Genomic DNA, 16,835 nt, shown 5'->3' with positions numbered 1-16,835 from the left:
AGCGGCGCGACCGGTGACTTTGCTTTGCACCAGCGGGCTGGAGAGACACTGGGACAGCGCTGAGGGGGATCCGGGCTGACGGTCTGAGTCATTGGAGGGTTCCAGTCTGTCTTGCGGAGAGGAGTGGTGCGGCGGCGCCGGCTGGGGGGGGACCCAGTACACCGGAGGGAGCTGTCCTGCTGCATGGACCTGGTCGGGTGGGAGGGCTGTTGCCCAAAGTTTTCCTAAAGCACTATTGCACACCTGATTCTGTAACACAGTGTGCTGGGACCTGTAGTCCCACACAGGAGAGTTGAGGGAACTAGACACTGAGTTCAAGTAGGCCTCAAGCCTACCCTTCACCGCAATATTAGCACTGTGTTACATGGAGTTGGTTGCTTCAGAGACAGTTACGGGTTGCTATACTACAAGAATATACCTTCATCATCTACTTTATTTAATCTTGGTGTATTTAACAGCCGGATTACAAATTATAATTCATAATTGGATACCCAGGTAATAACAAAGGTATACTGTTATTATACTGTACATTGTGAGGTTATTCCTGTCATTAGCTCCACAGTAACACTGCACCACAGTTGTGTCAAGGGGCTGAGTCAAGTCATTGGGGGTGGTAAGGCAGAGTACAGGCCCAGATCAAAAATATCAGCAGCTCCTTTGGGGGTCAGTGCTTCACATGGGGGCTCGTCCGGGATATCTGTTACTCTGCAAGCAAACCCACCCCTTAGCGCCAGTATGGACCCCATCACAGTGGTCCAGTGGTGCGAAGCAGAAGGTGCTCGCTCAGAAGCCAGCGTAGCAATTGAACTCCCAGGGGAAGACTGGGAAGAAAAACATGTAAAAGAAGTTGTGCAGGCATTGTCCCCAGATAGAAAGGCCTGGGTGATTGCTGTGAGACCAGACTATGGGACCTCTCGCACTTATGCACTACTAGAGTGGAGGAGGGGTGTCCCTGAAAACTTCCAAGGTAACAGTGTGAAACTGTCTGACAGAGCCAAATTCTGCCTGACACACCTGGAGAGGCCAGGTGGGAGCCCTTCCAGCTCCACACAAGTGAAATCAGTCAAGGCAAAAGTTCCCACCCGGTCACGTCTGACCATAGTTGAACCAGAGCTCTTTACAGCCTTAGGGAACTTTGTGGCAAAATGTCAGAAGGACAACCCCACATACCCTGGAAATGCATACCATAAACTCAACATTTCCTTTGGAAGACAGCCTGTACCCCCAGAGGAAGGCAACTTTGAGGAGTGGTTGGAGCAAACCACCCAAGCCTTAGATGAATGGGACGTCCCAGAGGCGCACAAGAAACAGAGGATTGCAGAGAGCTTAAAAGGACCTGCTTCAGAAGCTATCCGGAACTTGAAGCTCAGTAAGCGAGACTGCGTAGCTCAGGACTACTTAGACATCCTACAGGATGTGTTTGGGCGAACAGAGAAGGTTTCCGACCTGATCTACCAGCTGGAACACACTTATCAAAGTGAGGGAGAGAAGCTGTCAGAGTACATGAGGCGTTTGGACAAGATCATACACCATATTTGCTGAAAAAGGGACTAGACCCTCGAAAGGTGGACGAAGTCCGAGCCAAGCAAATCCTGAGGGGTGCTCAGCCATTGGACCCCATAATGCTCCTTTTAAGAACCCGTCAAGATGGTGGCATCCTGAGGTACCCGGACCTGATCCGAATTGTGCGGGAAGAAGAAGCCATCCTTGAGAAAAAGAAAGAAAAGATCCAAAGGCCAAAATCAGTCGTTGGAGTTAGGACGGCAAGTGCAACTAATGGCGACCCTTAGATCGAACTTCTTTAGACACAGGTGGCACAGTTGATGGAGATGATGGCTCTGTTGACCGCCAAGCACACCATTCCACCTGATGGAGGAGTTCAAGCACCCAAAGAACTGTTAAGCCCCACAGTTGCGGAAAAGCACAAGTTCTGTTTCAAGTGTGGAGGGGTTGGACATTACAGGCGGGTATGCCCAAGCCCAAAAAGCAGAAACAAAAAACCAACGGCCGGCGGAAAACTTCAGAGGGCCCCAGTGAAGGAATCAACTGGGTGCCCTGTCACAGCAGTCAACTCCAAACCCACCTGTACACACCAGGCCCCCATGGCCACAGTTAAGCTGAAATCAAGAAAGGAAATTCCATGTAAACAAACCATGAAGGTACAAGCCACCAAACGGGGCAAACATGCCAAAACTCATGGATTTCCTCCCAAGCTAGTGGGGCCTTCTCCAATTGTCCCCATCCAAGTAGAGGGAATTTACACTAAAGCTCTTTTGGATACTGGAGCTCAAGTGACTCTGTTATACAGAGACTTTTACGAGAAATATCTCAAACATCTCCCATTGCAGAAGCTGGAAGAGCTGGAGATATGGGGTATAGGCACCCAGAACTTCCCCTATGATGGCTACCTACCCATCAAACTTACCTTCGACCCAAGTGTGGCAGGACAGGGCCGAAACCTTTAAAACCTTGGCAGTGGTGTGTCCTCGCCCTCCAGGGGCTGATAGAAGTTCCCTTATTATTGGGACCAACACTTATCTGGTACGAAGACTGCTCACACCACTATTGCAGGAGAAGAGCACCCCAGCCAAGAGTGTGCACCCCATGTTAACACAGGTGTACCAGAATCTTGTACAGGAACAGAAGGCCCCACCAGAAGGAGTGGGAAAAGTCTGGCGTCTGGTCAAGAGTGAAAAGCTGGTGCAACCGGGTGAGGTAGTCTGCCTAAAAGCCTCTATCAAGCTGAGTTGGAGACAGCCTGGTCCCTTCATCGTCCTTGAGACGGACAGGCAGAAAGAAGATAAGGGCCTGGAAGTTATCCCTGAAGTGTTGTCAACCAAGGCGCTGAAGAGAAGTAAAGGAAGAATCTCAGTCAGTGTTTGCAACACAACAGCCTTGCCTGTGAAGGTACCTGCCAGAGTGCTGCTGGGACAGGTCAGTCAAGCAACCCCAGTCTCGCCGTGTGGTATAATGGGAGAACAAGACGGAGAGATTCCCCTGGAAGAGTTCTACCCAAAGAACATGCCTCTTTCACCTGCCTGGATGGAGAGAGCAAAGAACCAGCTCCTGAGATGGAAGGCTGCTTTCTCAAAAAGTGAGTTTGACGTGGGGTTTGCAAATAGTGCTGAACACAAAATTCGGCTGGAAGAAGACAAACCCTTCCGAGAGAGGGTCAGACGGATTCCACTGGGAGATCTGGAAGATCTGAGAGAACAGCTGGCTGAGCTGAAGAGGACAGGGATTATCAGAGAGTCCCGGAGTCCATATGCCTCCCCAATAGTGGTAGTCAGAAAGATGAATGGGTTATTACGGTTGTGTATTGACTACGGGACACTGAACCGAAGGACCATTCCTGACCAATACACTACACCTCAGATAGAAGATGCCTTACAGAGCCTGTCAGGGGCGAAGTGGTTCAGCGTACTGGATCTAAAAAGTGGATATTACCAGATCCCCATGTGCCCTGAAGATAGGGAGAAGACCGCTTTCATTACCCCTGTGGGATTCTTTGAGTTCAATCGCATGCCACAAGGCCTGTCTGGGACTCCGGCAACTTTCCAGAGATTGATGGAGAAGACTGTGGGCAACATGAATTTGATTGAGGTGCTGGTGTACTTGGATGATATCATAGTGTTTGGCCGAACACTAGAAGAACACAAAGAGCGCCTGAAGAAAGTCCTGAAGAGACTTCATGACGAAGGCCTGAAACTCTCAATGGAAAAGTGCCAGTTCTACCAGCCCTCAGTAAACTACCTAGGACACATCGTGTCCGCAGAAGGAGTGGCAACAGACTCCAAGAAGCTAGAAGCTGTCACCTCTTAGCCCAGACCCACAAATGTGACTGAGCTTAGATCCTTCTTTTGTTCATACTATCGGAGGTTTGTAGAAGGGTTTGCCAAAATAGCTCATCCACTCACTGAGCTATTGAAGAACCAGGAGGAAGCTGGCCTAGATTCAGATAGACCTGGTAGACCGAAGGAGGGACCCAGGCAGAAGAAAGAGTCCATTCAAGACCAGTGAACCCAGCAATGTGAAGAAACCTTCAGACAGCTAAAGTGGAGTCTTACCACTGCTCCGGTTTTAGCTTATGCAGACCCTACCAAACCCTACGAACTGCATGTGGATGCCAGCCGAGACGGTGTTAGGTGGAGTGCTCTACCAAGAACATGACGGGCATCTAAGACCTATTGCCTATGTGAGCCGAGGTTTAATCCCTGCTGAAAGGAACTACCCCACTCACAAGCTTGAGTTTCTGGCATTGAAGTGGGCTGTGGTGGACTAGCTGAAAGATTATCTGTATGGTGCGGAGTTCGTGGTCAAGATGGACAACAACCCCCTCACCTACTTGCTCACCACCGCAAAGCTGGATGCCACTGGCCACAGGTGGTTGGCTGCTCTCTCAGCATTTACCTTCAGCCTGAAGTATAGACCAGGAGCTGGTAACAGAGATGCAGATGCATTGTCAAGAAGACCTCACTGTTCCCAGGGCCACTCAGAAGACTGGACCCAGCTTACCCCTGAAGGAGTAAGAGCTCTCTGTGAAGGGGCAGAACAGCAAAGAAAAGGAGGAGCCAGAGCTGAAGAGGTCGGAGTGTCAGCCGCAGGAGTGCCTAAATGCTACTGTAATGTTGCTCAACTTACAGAGGAGGGTTTACCCAAGTTAACTAGAAAAGACCTCCGAAGAGACCAACAGGAGGATTCACTCTGCAGCCTGGTATTGAAAGCTTTATAGAGTCAATGCCCAGATATACTCCTAAAAAGCACTCAGAAAGAAGCTCGCCTACTACACAAAGAGTGGGATCGGTTGCAGTTGCAACAAGGGGTGGTCTACCGAAGGGGCCCCTCTGAAGATCCTGAAGAGAAGTGGCAATTGTTTCTGCCAAAGAAACACAGAGAAAAGGTACTGATCGCCTTGCATGATCACCATGGCCATCTGGGATCAGAAAGGACTCTACAGCTAGTAAGGGACAGGTTCTACTGGCCCTATCTGAGGACTGAAGTGGAGAGCTACTGTCATTCCTGCCTCAGGTGCATTACAGCGGAAGACCTTACCCCAGCGAGCTGCCCCAATGGGTCACTTAGAAAGCCAAGGGCCAATGGATCTAATCTGCATAGACTTCTTGTGTTTAGAGTCTGACCTGAGTGGACAAGGAAACATTTTAGTAGTCACCGATCACTTCACCCGTTATGCTCAAGCATTTCCCACCAAAGATCAACAAGCAGCCATGGTGGCAAAGATTCTGGTGGAAAAGTTCTTCGTCCATTATGGTTTACCTCAACGGATCCATTCAGACCAAGGGAGGGATTTTGATAGTACTTTGATTAAAAGACTGTTGGATCTACTAGGTATCCAGAAGTCCAGAACTACTCCCTATCACCCACAAGGAGACCCTCAACCCGAGAGGTTTAACAGAACGCTTCTCAACATGCTGGGGACCTTGACCTCTGAACAGAAATCGCATTGGAGCCCTTACTAAACTTTAATGTTTGGGCGAGTGGCCAGGCTACCGATAGACTTAGCCTTTGGAACTTCCTTGGATCACACTTCAGAGACCTCTCATCGAGGATATGTAGACAGGTTGAGGAAGAGTTTGAAGACAGCCTATGAGAAGGCCTAAGCCACATCAGACATCAGAGGAAATAGGAACAAAAGGAACTTTGACTTAAAACTACGGGTTCAGGACCTACAACCCGGTGACCGAGTCCTACTAAGAAATCTGGGCATCCCAGGCAAGCACAAATAGCTGATCGCTGGAGGTCACAGCCATATGTGATATGCAGACAACTTCCAGGACTTCCAGTTTATGAGATCAGGCCGGAAGGGAATACTGGACCATTAAAGACCTGGCATAGGAACCACCTCCTACCTCTCACAGAAGCAGTCCAAATAAATCTAGAAGAAGATCTACCTTCTACGTCTACTGCTGCGCATCGACCAGTAACTAGATTTCAGTCTGAAGCACCAGAAGCTGAGGCAGAAGGAGGGATAGAAATAAGTTGGCTATGGTCATCTGAAACACCAGAAGCTGAAGTGAGTGTTTCACCTCAACCAAGAAGTAGAGATAGTGGGACTCTTAGACCTGACGCCCCAGAATTCGTGCCACTGTCTGGACACTCTGAGGAAAACTTGTCTCCCACTGGGAATGATATGCAAGAGTCGGAAGTGGAGGAAAGCAATACTTACCCAGAAGTGGTGACCATGCCAAAAACACAGAGAACGAAGAGAGACATACGACCCCCAAAAAGACTAACATATAATACACTGGGCGAATGTTCTGAAGCGACTCAAGTCACCTGCAAGAGAAATGCTGAAGTGCCTGGTCCTTCTACTGTTCGTTCGGAGAGACATAACTCCAACTCATCCCTTGACACACCTGTATCAGATTCTATAATTTCAACTGTATGTGCACAGAGCAGCTCCTCATCATATGAGAATTGGTGGGAGGCTCCTCTGTCGGTCTTATGCAACCGATTAGAAGCAAAAATGTGCAATAGGGCTAAGATTTTGGACATCTTTGGGGACCAAACCTTAAAGCAGGGGGAGTGTGTAGCGCCAGCATTTTTGCTTATTGATGTAGTACAATGTTAACTTATGAACAGTGTTATATTTTAATATGTGGCACCATCTAGTGGCCAAATTGGTGAATGGACTTTATTTGTTTTTTACTCTTTGAAGAACATCAGAGGAAGTAACTTTTATTTACTTTCCACAACTACCCACCTACCCAGCATGCTGTGTGATTTACCCAGCAGGACTCAGTACGGAATTGCATGCTGGGTAGGCTATAAAAAGGCTCCGCACGGCCATCTTAGTCTCTTTTTGGACGCATGGCCTGCCTGTGAGGACCTGTGCAGAGGTGTTCCGCGGAACACGGCCTGCGTCTACCAGGAGCGGCGCGACCGGCGACTTTGCTTTGCACCAGCAGGCTGGAGAGACACTGGGACAGCGCTGAGGGGGATCCGGGCCGACAGTCGGAGTCATCGGAGGGTTTCGGTCTGTCTTGCGGAGCGGAGTGGTGCGGCGGTGCGGGCCGGGGAGGGACGGGACCCAGTACACCAGAGGGAACTGTCCTGCTGCACGGACCTGGTCGGGTGAGAGGGCTGATGCCCAAAGTTTTCCTAAAGCACTATTGCACACCTGATTCTGTAACACAGTGTGCTGGGACCTGTAGTCCCACACAGGAGAATTGAGGGAACTAGAGACTGAGTTCAAGTAGGCCTCAAGCCTACCCTTCACCGCAATATTAGCACTGTGTTACACAGAGTTGGTTGCTTCAGAGACAGTTACGGGTTGCCACACTACAAGAATATACCTTCATCATCTACTTTGTTTAATCTTGGTGTATTTAACCGCTGGATTACAAATTATAATTCATAATTGCTAGCAGAAGACAGAAGACAGAGCAAGGACTTCCTATTCCATTGCAAGGCCTTGCATTCTAGTTGTGATTAATAGAGAGTTCACACCCTAAAGCAGGGGGAGCTCCCTAGGGATTGTTCTTGTGCTATATAACATTGTCTTCTTGTAGTTGCAAGCGTGAACTGGGAGTGGGAATGTGCCCAGAGTGGAGGTATTTCCCATTCTGGCATTAGTCCCACTTGGAGACGCACTTCCCGAGATCATTTAATACCATTTTATGTGGACAACTTATTGTGTATATTCACTGGGCTGTTGCACTACGTTGGTGTGGCAGTACCAGTATTGTAATACTTCTTTCATATTGATTCCAGTAAAGGTTGCGTTTCATGGTTAAGTACAACTTGTGTGGAGTATTGTTCCTTTTCCAACAGGTGGAACATCGGATACCCAGGTAATAACAAAAGTCATACTGTTATTATACTGTACATTGTGAGGTTATTCCTGTCATTAGCTCCACACTAACACTGCACCACAGTTGTGTCAAGGGGCTGAGTCAAGTCATTGGGGGTGGTAAGGCAGAGTACAGGCCCAGATCAAAAATATCAGCAGCTCCTTAGGGGGTCAGTGCTTCACAGTATATCTCCTATATAAGGTTTATATCCCCTTTCTATGGTGTGGTATACAGTATATTACAGTATATTACCTATATAAGGTATATACCCCCTTTCTATGGTATAGTTTGCAGTATATCTATCTCGTATATAAGGTGTATGTAGCACTAACCCCCGAAGGAGCTGCTGATTTAAATCGGGCTGTTACCCGTAGTTTCACCAATACTAGAACTTAGAGTCCATGTTGAGCTTTGTATCTGACAATGTAGGCACCAGTCACTTTAGTACTTTTCCAATGCTTTAATGAGAAATAACTTGAAGTAGCAGTAAAGAGGTAGAAGAAGAATTGCAGGAAAGTTCAAATACCTTTTCCTTAGGAAACTGAGGAATTTGAAATCTCGGGGACAAATATACCTTCAGTCCAAGATTAAATCTTTGCCTACCCGGATAGGTCTCTCTCACTAACCTAGCAGCCGGAGTGTAACACGAACAAAAGAAAAGTCTCTGCCACAGACTTTAGAAGAGCGATGTAACTGTACAGTCCTCTGCCACAGGATGTAGTAGTTTTGGATGAACAGCAACACAGTACCAGAACCTTTAAGCCGACTCGGCAGTACTTGTGCGGTAGGTTAGATATAAGATGTGTCCTCCAATCGAGTCACCAGGCCCCTCTCTAGCCAGCCTTCAAGCATGGTCCCTTCCAAGATGGGTCTTCCCCTGGGTCTTAACTGTTCGGTTTCTTCCCGCAGGACAGACAGCACAGGACCATCCCAGCAGTAGTAGGCCCCAGACAGGCTTCTGGGCCTACTTGCACGGCTGCAGAGTCGCAGACCTCCAGCCTGGAGGGCCACGAGGTAGAACTGAACTCCTCGCACATGGCGTCTGTCCATAAATACCCTCTCCCAGAATGCACGGCAGCGGACCACCTCTGCCGAGTTGCCTCCGAGAAAGAAGGGCACTCAATATACTTCAGCTTGTTGCTTTCCAACACTGACCTATGATGATAACTACAGGCAACAGTGTGGAACTGCACGCAACACAGCCAATTGTGGAACAGAGGCTAATTTAGCTATAGATTAACTTTGAACTATGTACAGAACAGATGACCCACTAAATTTACATATAAGCGTTAGATTAGAAATCTACCGGCGCTACATGTATATACCCTCTTTCAATGGTATGGTATACAGTATATCATCTATAAATCCCCCTTTCTATGGTAAGCAGTATATCACCTATATACCCCCTTTATATGGTATGGTATACAGTATATCACGTATATACACCTTTCTATGTATGATATAGAGTATATAATCTATATAAGGCATATATCCCCCTTTCTATGGTATGCTATACAGTATATAACCTATATAGGGCATATACCCCCTTTCTATGGTATGGTATACATTATATCACCTATATAAGGCATATATTCCCCTTTCTATGGTATGGTATGCAGTATATCACCTAGATAAGGTGTATATTCCCCCTTGTATGGTATACAGTATATCACCTAGATACCCATTTCTATGGTATGGTATGGTATACAGTATATAAGGTATATACCCCCTTTCTATGGTGTGGTATACAGTATATAACCCCTTTCTATGGTATGGTATACAGTATATCACCTATACAGTATAAGGTATTTACACCTTTTCTATGGTATAATTTTGAGTATATCACCTATATAAGGCATATATCCCCCTTTTCTATGGTATGGTATACATATACAGTGTATCACCTATATAAGGTATATATCCCCCTTTCTATGGTATGGTATACAGTATATCACCTGGATAAGGTATATCCCCCTTTCTGTGGTATGGTATACAGTATATCACCTAGATACCCCCTTTCTATGGTGTGGTATACAGTATATCACTTATATGCTCCCTTTCTATGGTATGGTATACAGTATATCACCTATATACCCCCTTTCTATTCTGTGGTATACAGTATATCACCTATATACCCCTTTTCTATGGCATGGTATACAGTATATCACCTATATACCCCTTTCTATGGTGTGGTATACAGTATATCACCTACCTCTTTTCTATGGTATGGTATACAGTATATCACCTATATACCCCCTTTCTATGGTGTGGTATACAGTATATCACCTATATACCCCCTTTCTATGGTGTGGTATACTGCATATCACCTAGATACCCCCTTTTTATGGTGTGGTATACAGTATATCGCCTATAAACCCCCTTTCTATGGTATGGTATACAGTATATCACCTATATACCCCCTTTCTATGGTGTGGTATACAGTATATCACCTATATACCCCCTTTCTATGGTGTGGTATACAGTATATCACCTATATACCCCCTTTCTATGGTGTGGTATACTGCATATCACCTAGATACCCCCTTTTTATGGTGTGGTATACAGTATATCGCCTATAAACCCCCTTTCTATGGTATGGTATACAGTATATCACCTATATACCCCCTTTCTATGGTGTGGTATACAGTATATCACCTATATACCCCCTTTCTATGGTGTGGTATACTGCATATCACCTAGATACCCCCTTTCTATGGTGTGGTATACAGTATATCGCCTATATACCCCCTTTCTATGGTATGGTATACAGTATATCACCTATATACCCCTTTCTATGGTGTGGTATACAGTATATCACCTACCCCTTTTCTATGGTATGGTATACAGTATATCACCTATATACCCCTTTCTATGGTGTTGTATACAGTATATCACCTAGATACCCCCTTTCTATGGTGTGGTATACAGTATATCACCTACCCCTTTTCTATGGTATGGTATACAGTATATCACCTATATACCCCCTTTCTATGGTGTTGTATACAGTATATCACCTAGATACCCCCTTTCTATGGTGTGGTATACTGCATATCACTTATATCCCCCCTTCCCATGGTGTGGTATACAGTATATCACCTACCCCTTTTCTATGGTATGGTATACAGTATATCACCTATATACCCCTTTATATGGTGTGGTATACAGTATATCACCTATATACCCCCTTTCTATGGTGTAGTATGCTGCATATCACGTATACCCCCCCCTTTCCATGGTGTGGTATACAGTATAGCCCCTTTCTATGGTTTTGGTAAGGTATATACATGATGTCACCATGCCCAGTGGCTGCTCACATTTGGTGTGTGACTGGGTGGCTTTGTCAGCAGCAGGAAGTGGTGGATGTAGCAGTGTCTGTGCTCGGAGAGTGATGATGTGAGTGTGCCTGTGTCTGCGGTCTCCTGTACAGCAGAGCGTCTTGTAGAGAGTGTAGCGGAGCGCGCCATTGAACAGAACAGAGAGTGCAGTGTAGCCGGGTGTGACGGGGTGTCTGAGGGCTGTATAGAGGACACTGGACTGGTGTGAGGGGGGTGACTGTATCCCTAGGTAAAGTTTAGAGAGAAGAGTATTCATGGCAGATGTTTGCGGAGTGAATGGAAGGCTTGTGTGCTGAGCACAGCTGTGTGTCCGGGTGTGTAGAGCGGACTCGGAGTCGAGTTATTTGTGTGTAGTCAGGTGTGAAGACACAGGATGTCTCTGAGGAACGAGCTGCTGAAGTCCGTGTGGTATGCCTTCACTTCACTCGACACCGAGAAGAGCGGCAAAGTGTCCAAGTCCCAGCTCAAGGTAAGTGCATTCCTCTACTCCTCAGACTGCCATGTCTTATGTCTGTACACCTTTCCTAATCACACTCATAGATTTCAGGAACTGGCTGAGAAAAACACTTGACTCATCAATTCAGCTTTTTTTTATAACTTTCCATACGTATAGCAGTGGTTGTCGTCGTTTTTCTTCCTTATGGGGGCCATTTAATGCTTCGATCGTATTGCAGATTTTAACTGAATCTGCAAAAAAAAAAAAAATCAAATAGCCATAACTTCCCTTTCAATCAATTTACACTCAATCTGGATTGGCCAGGGCAATTATTGATCATTTTGCATCCATCGGCAGCACAAAGACACTGTTCGTGAATGCGATTGTATTTGAAATCATCAGATTATGAGATGACATGGTGGAATCAGAGACATTATTGCTAATTTACCATCTTATCTTAACTAGCCAATGAAATCCACTTCTCTGCGTGTGGCACATCAATCGATTGGGTTGTTGACTATAGCTGGATTATTCCAATCAGAAGACAATGATTAGGCTGGCCATACATTATACAAATTTCTTCTACAACTTTCCTTTAGATCAGGGGTCTCCAAACTCTCTATACAAAGGGCCAGTTTACCATCCTTCTGACTTTAGAGGGGCCGGACTGTGACATCGGGAGTAGAAAAAGCATCAGTTGGAGTAAACAATGCCCCATCGTTGGTGTCAGTGAGAGGAACTGTGCCCCATCGTTGGTGTCAGTGAGAGGAACTGTGCCCCATCGTTGGTGTCAGTGAGAGGAACTGTGCCCCATCGTTGGTGTCAGTGAGAGGAACTGTGCCCCATCGTTGGTGTCAGTGAGAGGAACTGTGCCCCATCGTTGGTGTCAGTGAGAGGAACTGTGCCCCATCGTTGGTGTCAGTGAGAGGAACTGTGCCCCATCGTTGGGTCAGTGAGAGGAACTGTGCCCCATCGTTGGTGTCAGTGAGAGGAACTGTGCCCCATCGTTGGTGTCAGTGAGAGGAACTGTGCCCCATCGTTGGTGTCAGTGAGAGGAACTGTGCCCCATCGTTGGTGTCAGTGAGAGGAACTGTGCCCCATCCTTGGTGTCAGTGAGAGGAACTGTGCCCCATCGTTGGTGTCAGTGAGAGGAACTGTGCCCCATCCTTGGTGTCAGTGAGAGGAACTGTGCCCCATCGTTGGTGTCAGTGAGAGGAACTGTGCCCCATCCTTGGTGTCAGTGAGAGGAACTGTGCCCCATCCTTGGTGTCAGTGAGCGGAACTATGCCCCATCGTTGGTGTCAATGAGAGGAACTGTGCCCCATCGTTGGTCTCAGTGAGAGGAACTTTGCCCCATCGTTGGTGTCATTGGGAGGAATTGTGCCCCATCGTTGGTGTCATTGGAAGGAATTGTGCCCCATCATTGGTGTCATTGGGAGGAATGGACCCCTATTTTTGGTATCATAGGTATCTAAATACCAACCTACCCGTTCTCTTCATTCGTCTCAAGACCTTCTGCTCTCTAGCTCCCTCGTCACCTCCTCCCATGCTCACCTCCAGGACTTTTCCAAAGCCTCTCCATTCCTATGGAATGCCTTACCCCAATCTGTCCGCTTATCTCCTACTCTGTTAGCTTTTAGATGATCCCTGAAAACCTTTCTCTTCAGAGAAGCCTATCGTACCCACACCTAACAACTGTATTTTCATTTTCTCCATCAGCTCACCCCCCGCAGTTATTACTTTTTGTTTCCACTTAACCCTCCCCTCTAGATTGTAAGCTCTAATGAGCTCATGTTGTATAGCGCTGCGCAAACTGTTGGCGCTATATAAATCCTGTTTAATAATAATAATAGGGAGGAACAATGTCCCTTTGTTGGTGTCAGTATATGAAACACTGCCCCAAGGGCCAGATAAAAGAAAGCAAAGGGCCGCAGTTTGGAGACCACTGTTTTAGATTTACCAAAACCATACAATATGAGGTCACACCTAAACACTTTCAATTTTATATGCAATCAGGCAGGCCCTTCCACTACATAGTTTAAGGTAAATCTAAAGGAAATTGAAGAAGAAAATTGTATAATGTATGGCCAGCTTTAGGAAAGAAATTAGTCATTTGCCCGAAGGACCTATGGCCACCATTGGTGTTGGCTGGGAACCCGGTTAAACTTGTAGGTATACATTGGTCAGCCCACCCAGAATGGATTAGTAGTTATGTAAACTTTGGCAAGTTCTTTTACTGGTTTTGGTGGATTTACCTGAAACAGGTCTGATGGTGGTTATCCTTAGCGGCGGCTCGTCCATAAGGGGCGCCGGCCCCTTAATCTCCATGCGGGGCAGTGGATGCATTGAGTTCTATGGGTTTTTTTTTGTGAAGTGCATGATTAGAGCCAGAGGCTCTAATTGGCTTCAAAAAGTTTGAGGTCGTGGGCACAGAGCACTGCGCCCTGAGCCCAAGTGCTTGTGACAAAAGCGAATCAACATTCGCTATTGTCTTCATGCCTCTCCTCCCGACGGATAAGGATGGGAAGTGGGTCCTGAGACCGGATTGGCTGGGAGGAGAAGCGACCAGATTATCTGGGAGGAGAAGCCGGGGAAGCCGTCTGCGAGCTGGATAGGGTAAGTGCGGGGCTGGTGGGCTTGCAAATGGGGCTGGTGAGCGGGCGGAAAGGGGGTTTGTTTGCCGCACCCCCCCCCCAAAAAAAAAATGGATCACCAGCTGCCACTGGTAAACGTGCCTGTGGAGATTTGATCCTCGCCAAAGGCAGGATCGCTAAACAGGCTGCCTGTCTGTCCCTAAGGAGCTCCTTTGTAGCCAGATGCAGCTGAGTGTCACCCCATCACTGGCACAAATGCTGCTGAATCTTGATTGTTCGCGATCAGGCTACATTCACACCAGCGATTAGAGCCGGTGCGATTTTAAGCAGCAATTCCTTCTGTGACTTTCAGCAGGTAGGTGCGGCTGCCAGCCCTGTTCACTATATATAACGACAGGTCGCTGGTGGCTGCAGCTATTTGCTACTTTGCGCGCATCCAGCACAGATCACCGCTGCATCTAAATGGATACAAACACTGTTCAATTGACAACTTCACCTAGCTGCTTTGATTTTTCAAGTCGAAGGATGTCGGGTGGGAGGTGTGCAACAGAGCTATCCACTATGCAAATTTTGGCCAGGGTTAAAGTGGTAGTAAACTCCATTTGGACGTTTGTACCTACAGGTCAGCTTACCTGTAGGTACAGCGAATATCTCCTAAACTTGCCATGTTTAGAAGATATTCACACTGGATGCAGCGGGTGACATCACCGGCGCATGCGCTCTGAAGGGACGGTATACCCGTGCCGCTCCTTTAGAGGTCTGTGCCATAAACTGTGACTCCTGTGCGCGTGTGTGGGAGTGAATGTCATCGTGGCTAGGCCATTCAAGTGGCCAAACCCAGAAGGAAGACCGGGTGAAGGTAGAAGTTCTGTCAACGCTGACAGCTAGAGGGCTTCGTTTTTAGGTAGGTTTTTCATAATGTGCTAGTATATGATGCATACTAACATAATATGACATTACCTCGCAGGGCCAAAGTCCCCCCCCCCCCCCCCCCCCCCAACCAAGAGTTTACTACCACTTAAAAGGTGGCCATACATGGCCTAGTAACTACAAGCAATGGGAGTGTTCTGAGCATGTCTTATGACAACTGGGACAAGCTTTTCTGATTGGTGGAAATGATCATTATTTTCTGTTTACAACCGATAGTCCAGTATGTACTGTATTTTTCTAGTGGTAAAAAAGGAAGAAAACTTTTATTGGTACTAACACCTGTTGGTTAAGATTGGAACTCAAATTCTGATGAATAACTGACACATCCACTGTTGTTCCTGACATATGACCATGTATGGCTTCAAACTGGCCATATGGGTTAAAATCTTCTTTCTCTTTTCTTTTTTGTTAATTATGCAGTGTAGGGACTTAAAGTGATTGAAAAGTCTCGTGTTTGTTTTTTTAAAAATAACAAACATGTTATACTTACCTCCTATGTGTAGTGATTTTGCACAGGGCAGCCCAGATCCTCCTCTTCTCGGGGTCTTTCTTTGCTGCTCCCGGTCCCTCCCTCCTGTCGAGTGCTCCCACAGCAAGCAGATTGCTATGGGGGCACCCGAGCCGAGCTGCAGCTCCGTGTGTCCATTCAGACACAGAGCTGACGTTCGGCCCCGCCTCCTCTCTCTCCTGATTGGCTAACTGACTTTGATTAACAACGGCAGGAGCCAATGGCGCCGCTGCTGTGTCTCAGCCAATCAGGAGGGAGAGTCCCGGATGGCCGAGGGACTCATGGACATCGCTGTACAGAGAGAGAGCTTAGGTAAGTATTAGGGGGTGCTGGGGAGGCTGCTACACACACAGAAGGCTTTTTAACTTATTGCATAGAATGCATTAAGATAAAAAAACCTTCTGTCTTTACAACTCCTCTAAAATATAAGTGGAGAGGGATTAGAACAACTGTCAGATTTTATTGCGGTCGTTGACCCCCTAAGGGTGATACACCCTCTGTTTGTCTTGACTATCATTATCATTAAAGTGGTTGTAAACCCTTACAGACCACTTTGTGCTACAGGTAAGCCTATAATTAGGCTTACCTGTAGCTACCCAGGATATCTCCTAAACCTGCACGTTTAGGAGATATCCTCTGTATTTGCATGTGCCGACGTCATCGGCACATGCGCACTGAAGCAAACTGAAGCAATGGCACGTACGTGCTGTTTGCTTCAGTGAGTGTGCCGTTACCGACGGCTCCCGCGCACATGCACAGGAGTGACGTCATTGTGGCTCCGACCAATCACAACGCCAGAGCCACGATACCCAGAAGTAACCCCCGGGAATGATATGATGTCGCCGGCCGGTGCTGTGTACGGGCACCACAGCGAGGGCTTCGATCTCAGCTGAGTATTACATAATGAGCTAGTATACTATGCATACTAGCTCATTATGTATTTGTCTTGCAGGTGTTAGTTTTTTTTTCTTTCAAAGTGGGTTTACAACCACTTTAAAAGTGAAAGTAAAAGAAAATCACAATATTTGGGTTGTCCCCAGAAAAGTAGAGGGGAAATTTTCCAATGGGGATACTAGTTCTAAAGGCCTGGGGGTCCCCAAGGGATTTCCTTAAAGTGATTGTAAACGGTTACCTTGTAAAACAACCCATTCAGTTTAACCACTTCCATGCCAGGCCTATTCTGAAAAATTACAAAATTACTCAGAACCCCCAAACATTATA

The 16,835-nt window shown here is 46.8% G+C and overlaps 2 protein-coding genes across 2 annotated transcripts in view; both read left to right on the top strand.

Annotated features, from left to right (window-relative positions):
• Positions 1-735: 735 nt before the first annotated feature.
• On the top strand, positions 736-1,542 carry LOC141127550 (paraneoplastic antigen Ma1 homolog). Its single transcript, XM_073614119.1, has one exon. It carries the CDS (start codon positions 736-738, stop codon positions 1,540-1,542), a length of 807 nt encoding a protein of 268 aa, XP_073470220.1.
• A 9,605-nt stretch (positions 1,543-11,147) lies between these two features.
• The window catches only part of DEF6 (DEF6 guanine nucleotide exchange factor), a 145,622-nt gene continuing 139,934 nt past the window's right edge, over positions 11,148-16,835 (top strand). Inside the window, exon 1 of the mRNA XM_073616013.1 lies at positions 11,148-11,615. Within this exon, the coding sequence (XP_073472114.1) occupies positions 11,520-11,615 (96 nt within the window). The 5' untranslated portion in view covers positions 11,148-11,519. The remainder of the gene's footprint in view (positions 11,616-16,835) is intronic.

Source organism: Aquarana catesbeiana, linkage group LG02 (assembly GCF_042186555.1).
Source record: "Aquarana catesbeiana isolate 2022-GZ linkage group LG02, ASM4218655v1, whole genome shotgun sequence".
Lineage (NCBI taxonomy): Eukaryota > Metazoa > Chordata > Amphibia > Anura > Ranidae > Aquarana > Aquarana catesbeiana.
This window is presented reverse-complemented; position numbering and strand designations above follow the sequence as displayed.

Coding starts and splice junctions, on each gene's coding strand:
- LOC141127550 (XM_073614119.1), top strand. CDS start 736: ATGGACCCCATCACAGTGGTCCAGTGGTGCGAAGCAGAAGGTGCTCGC.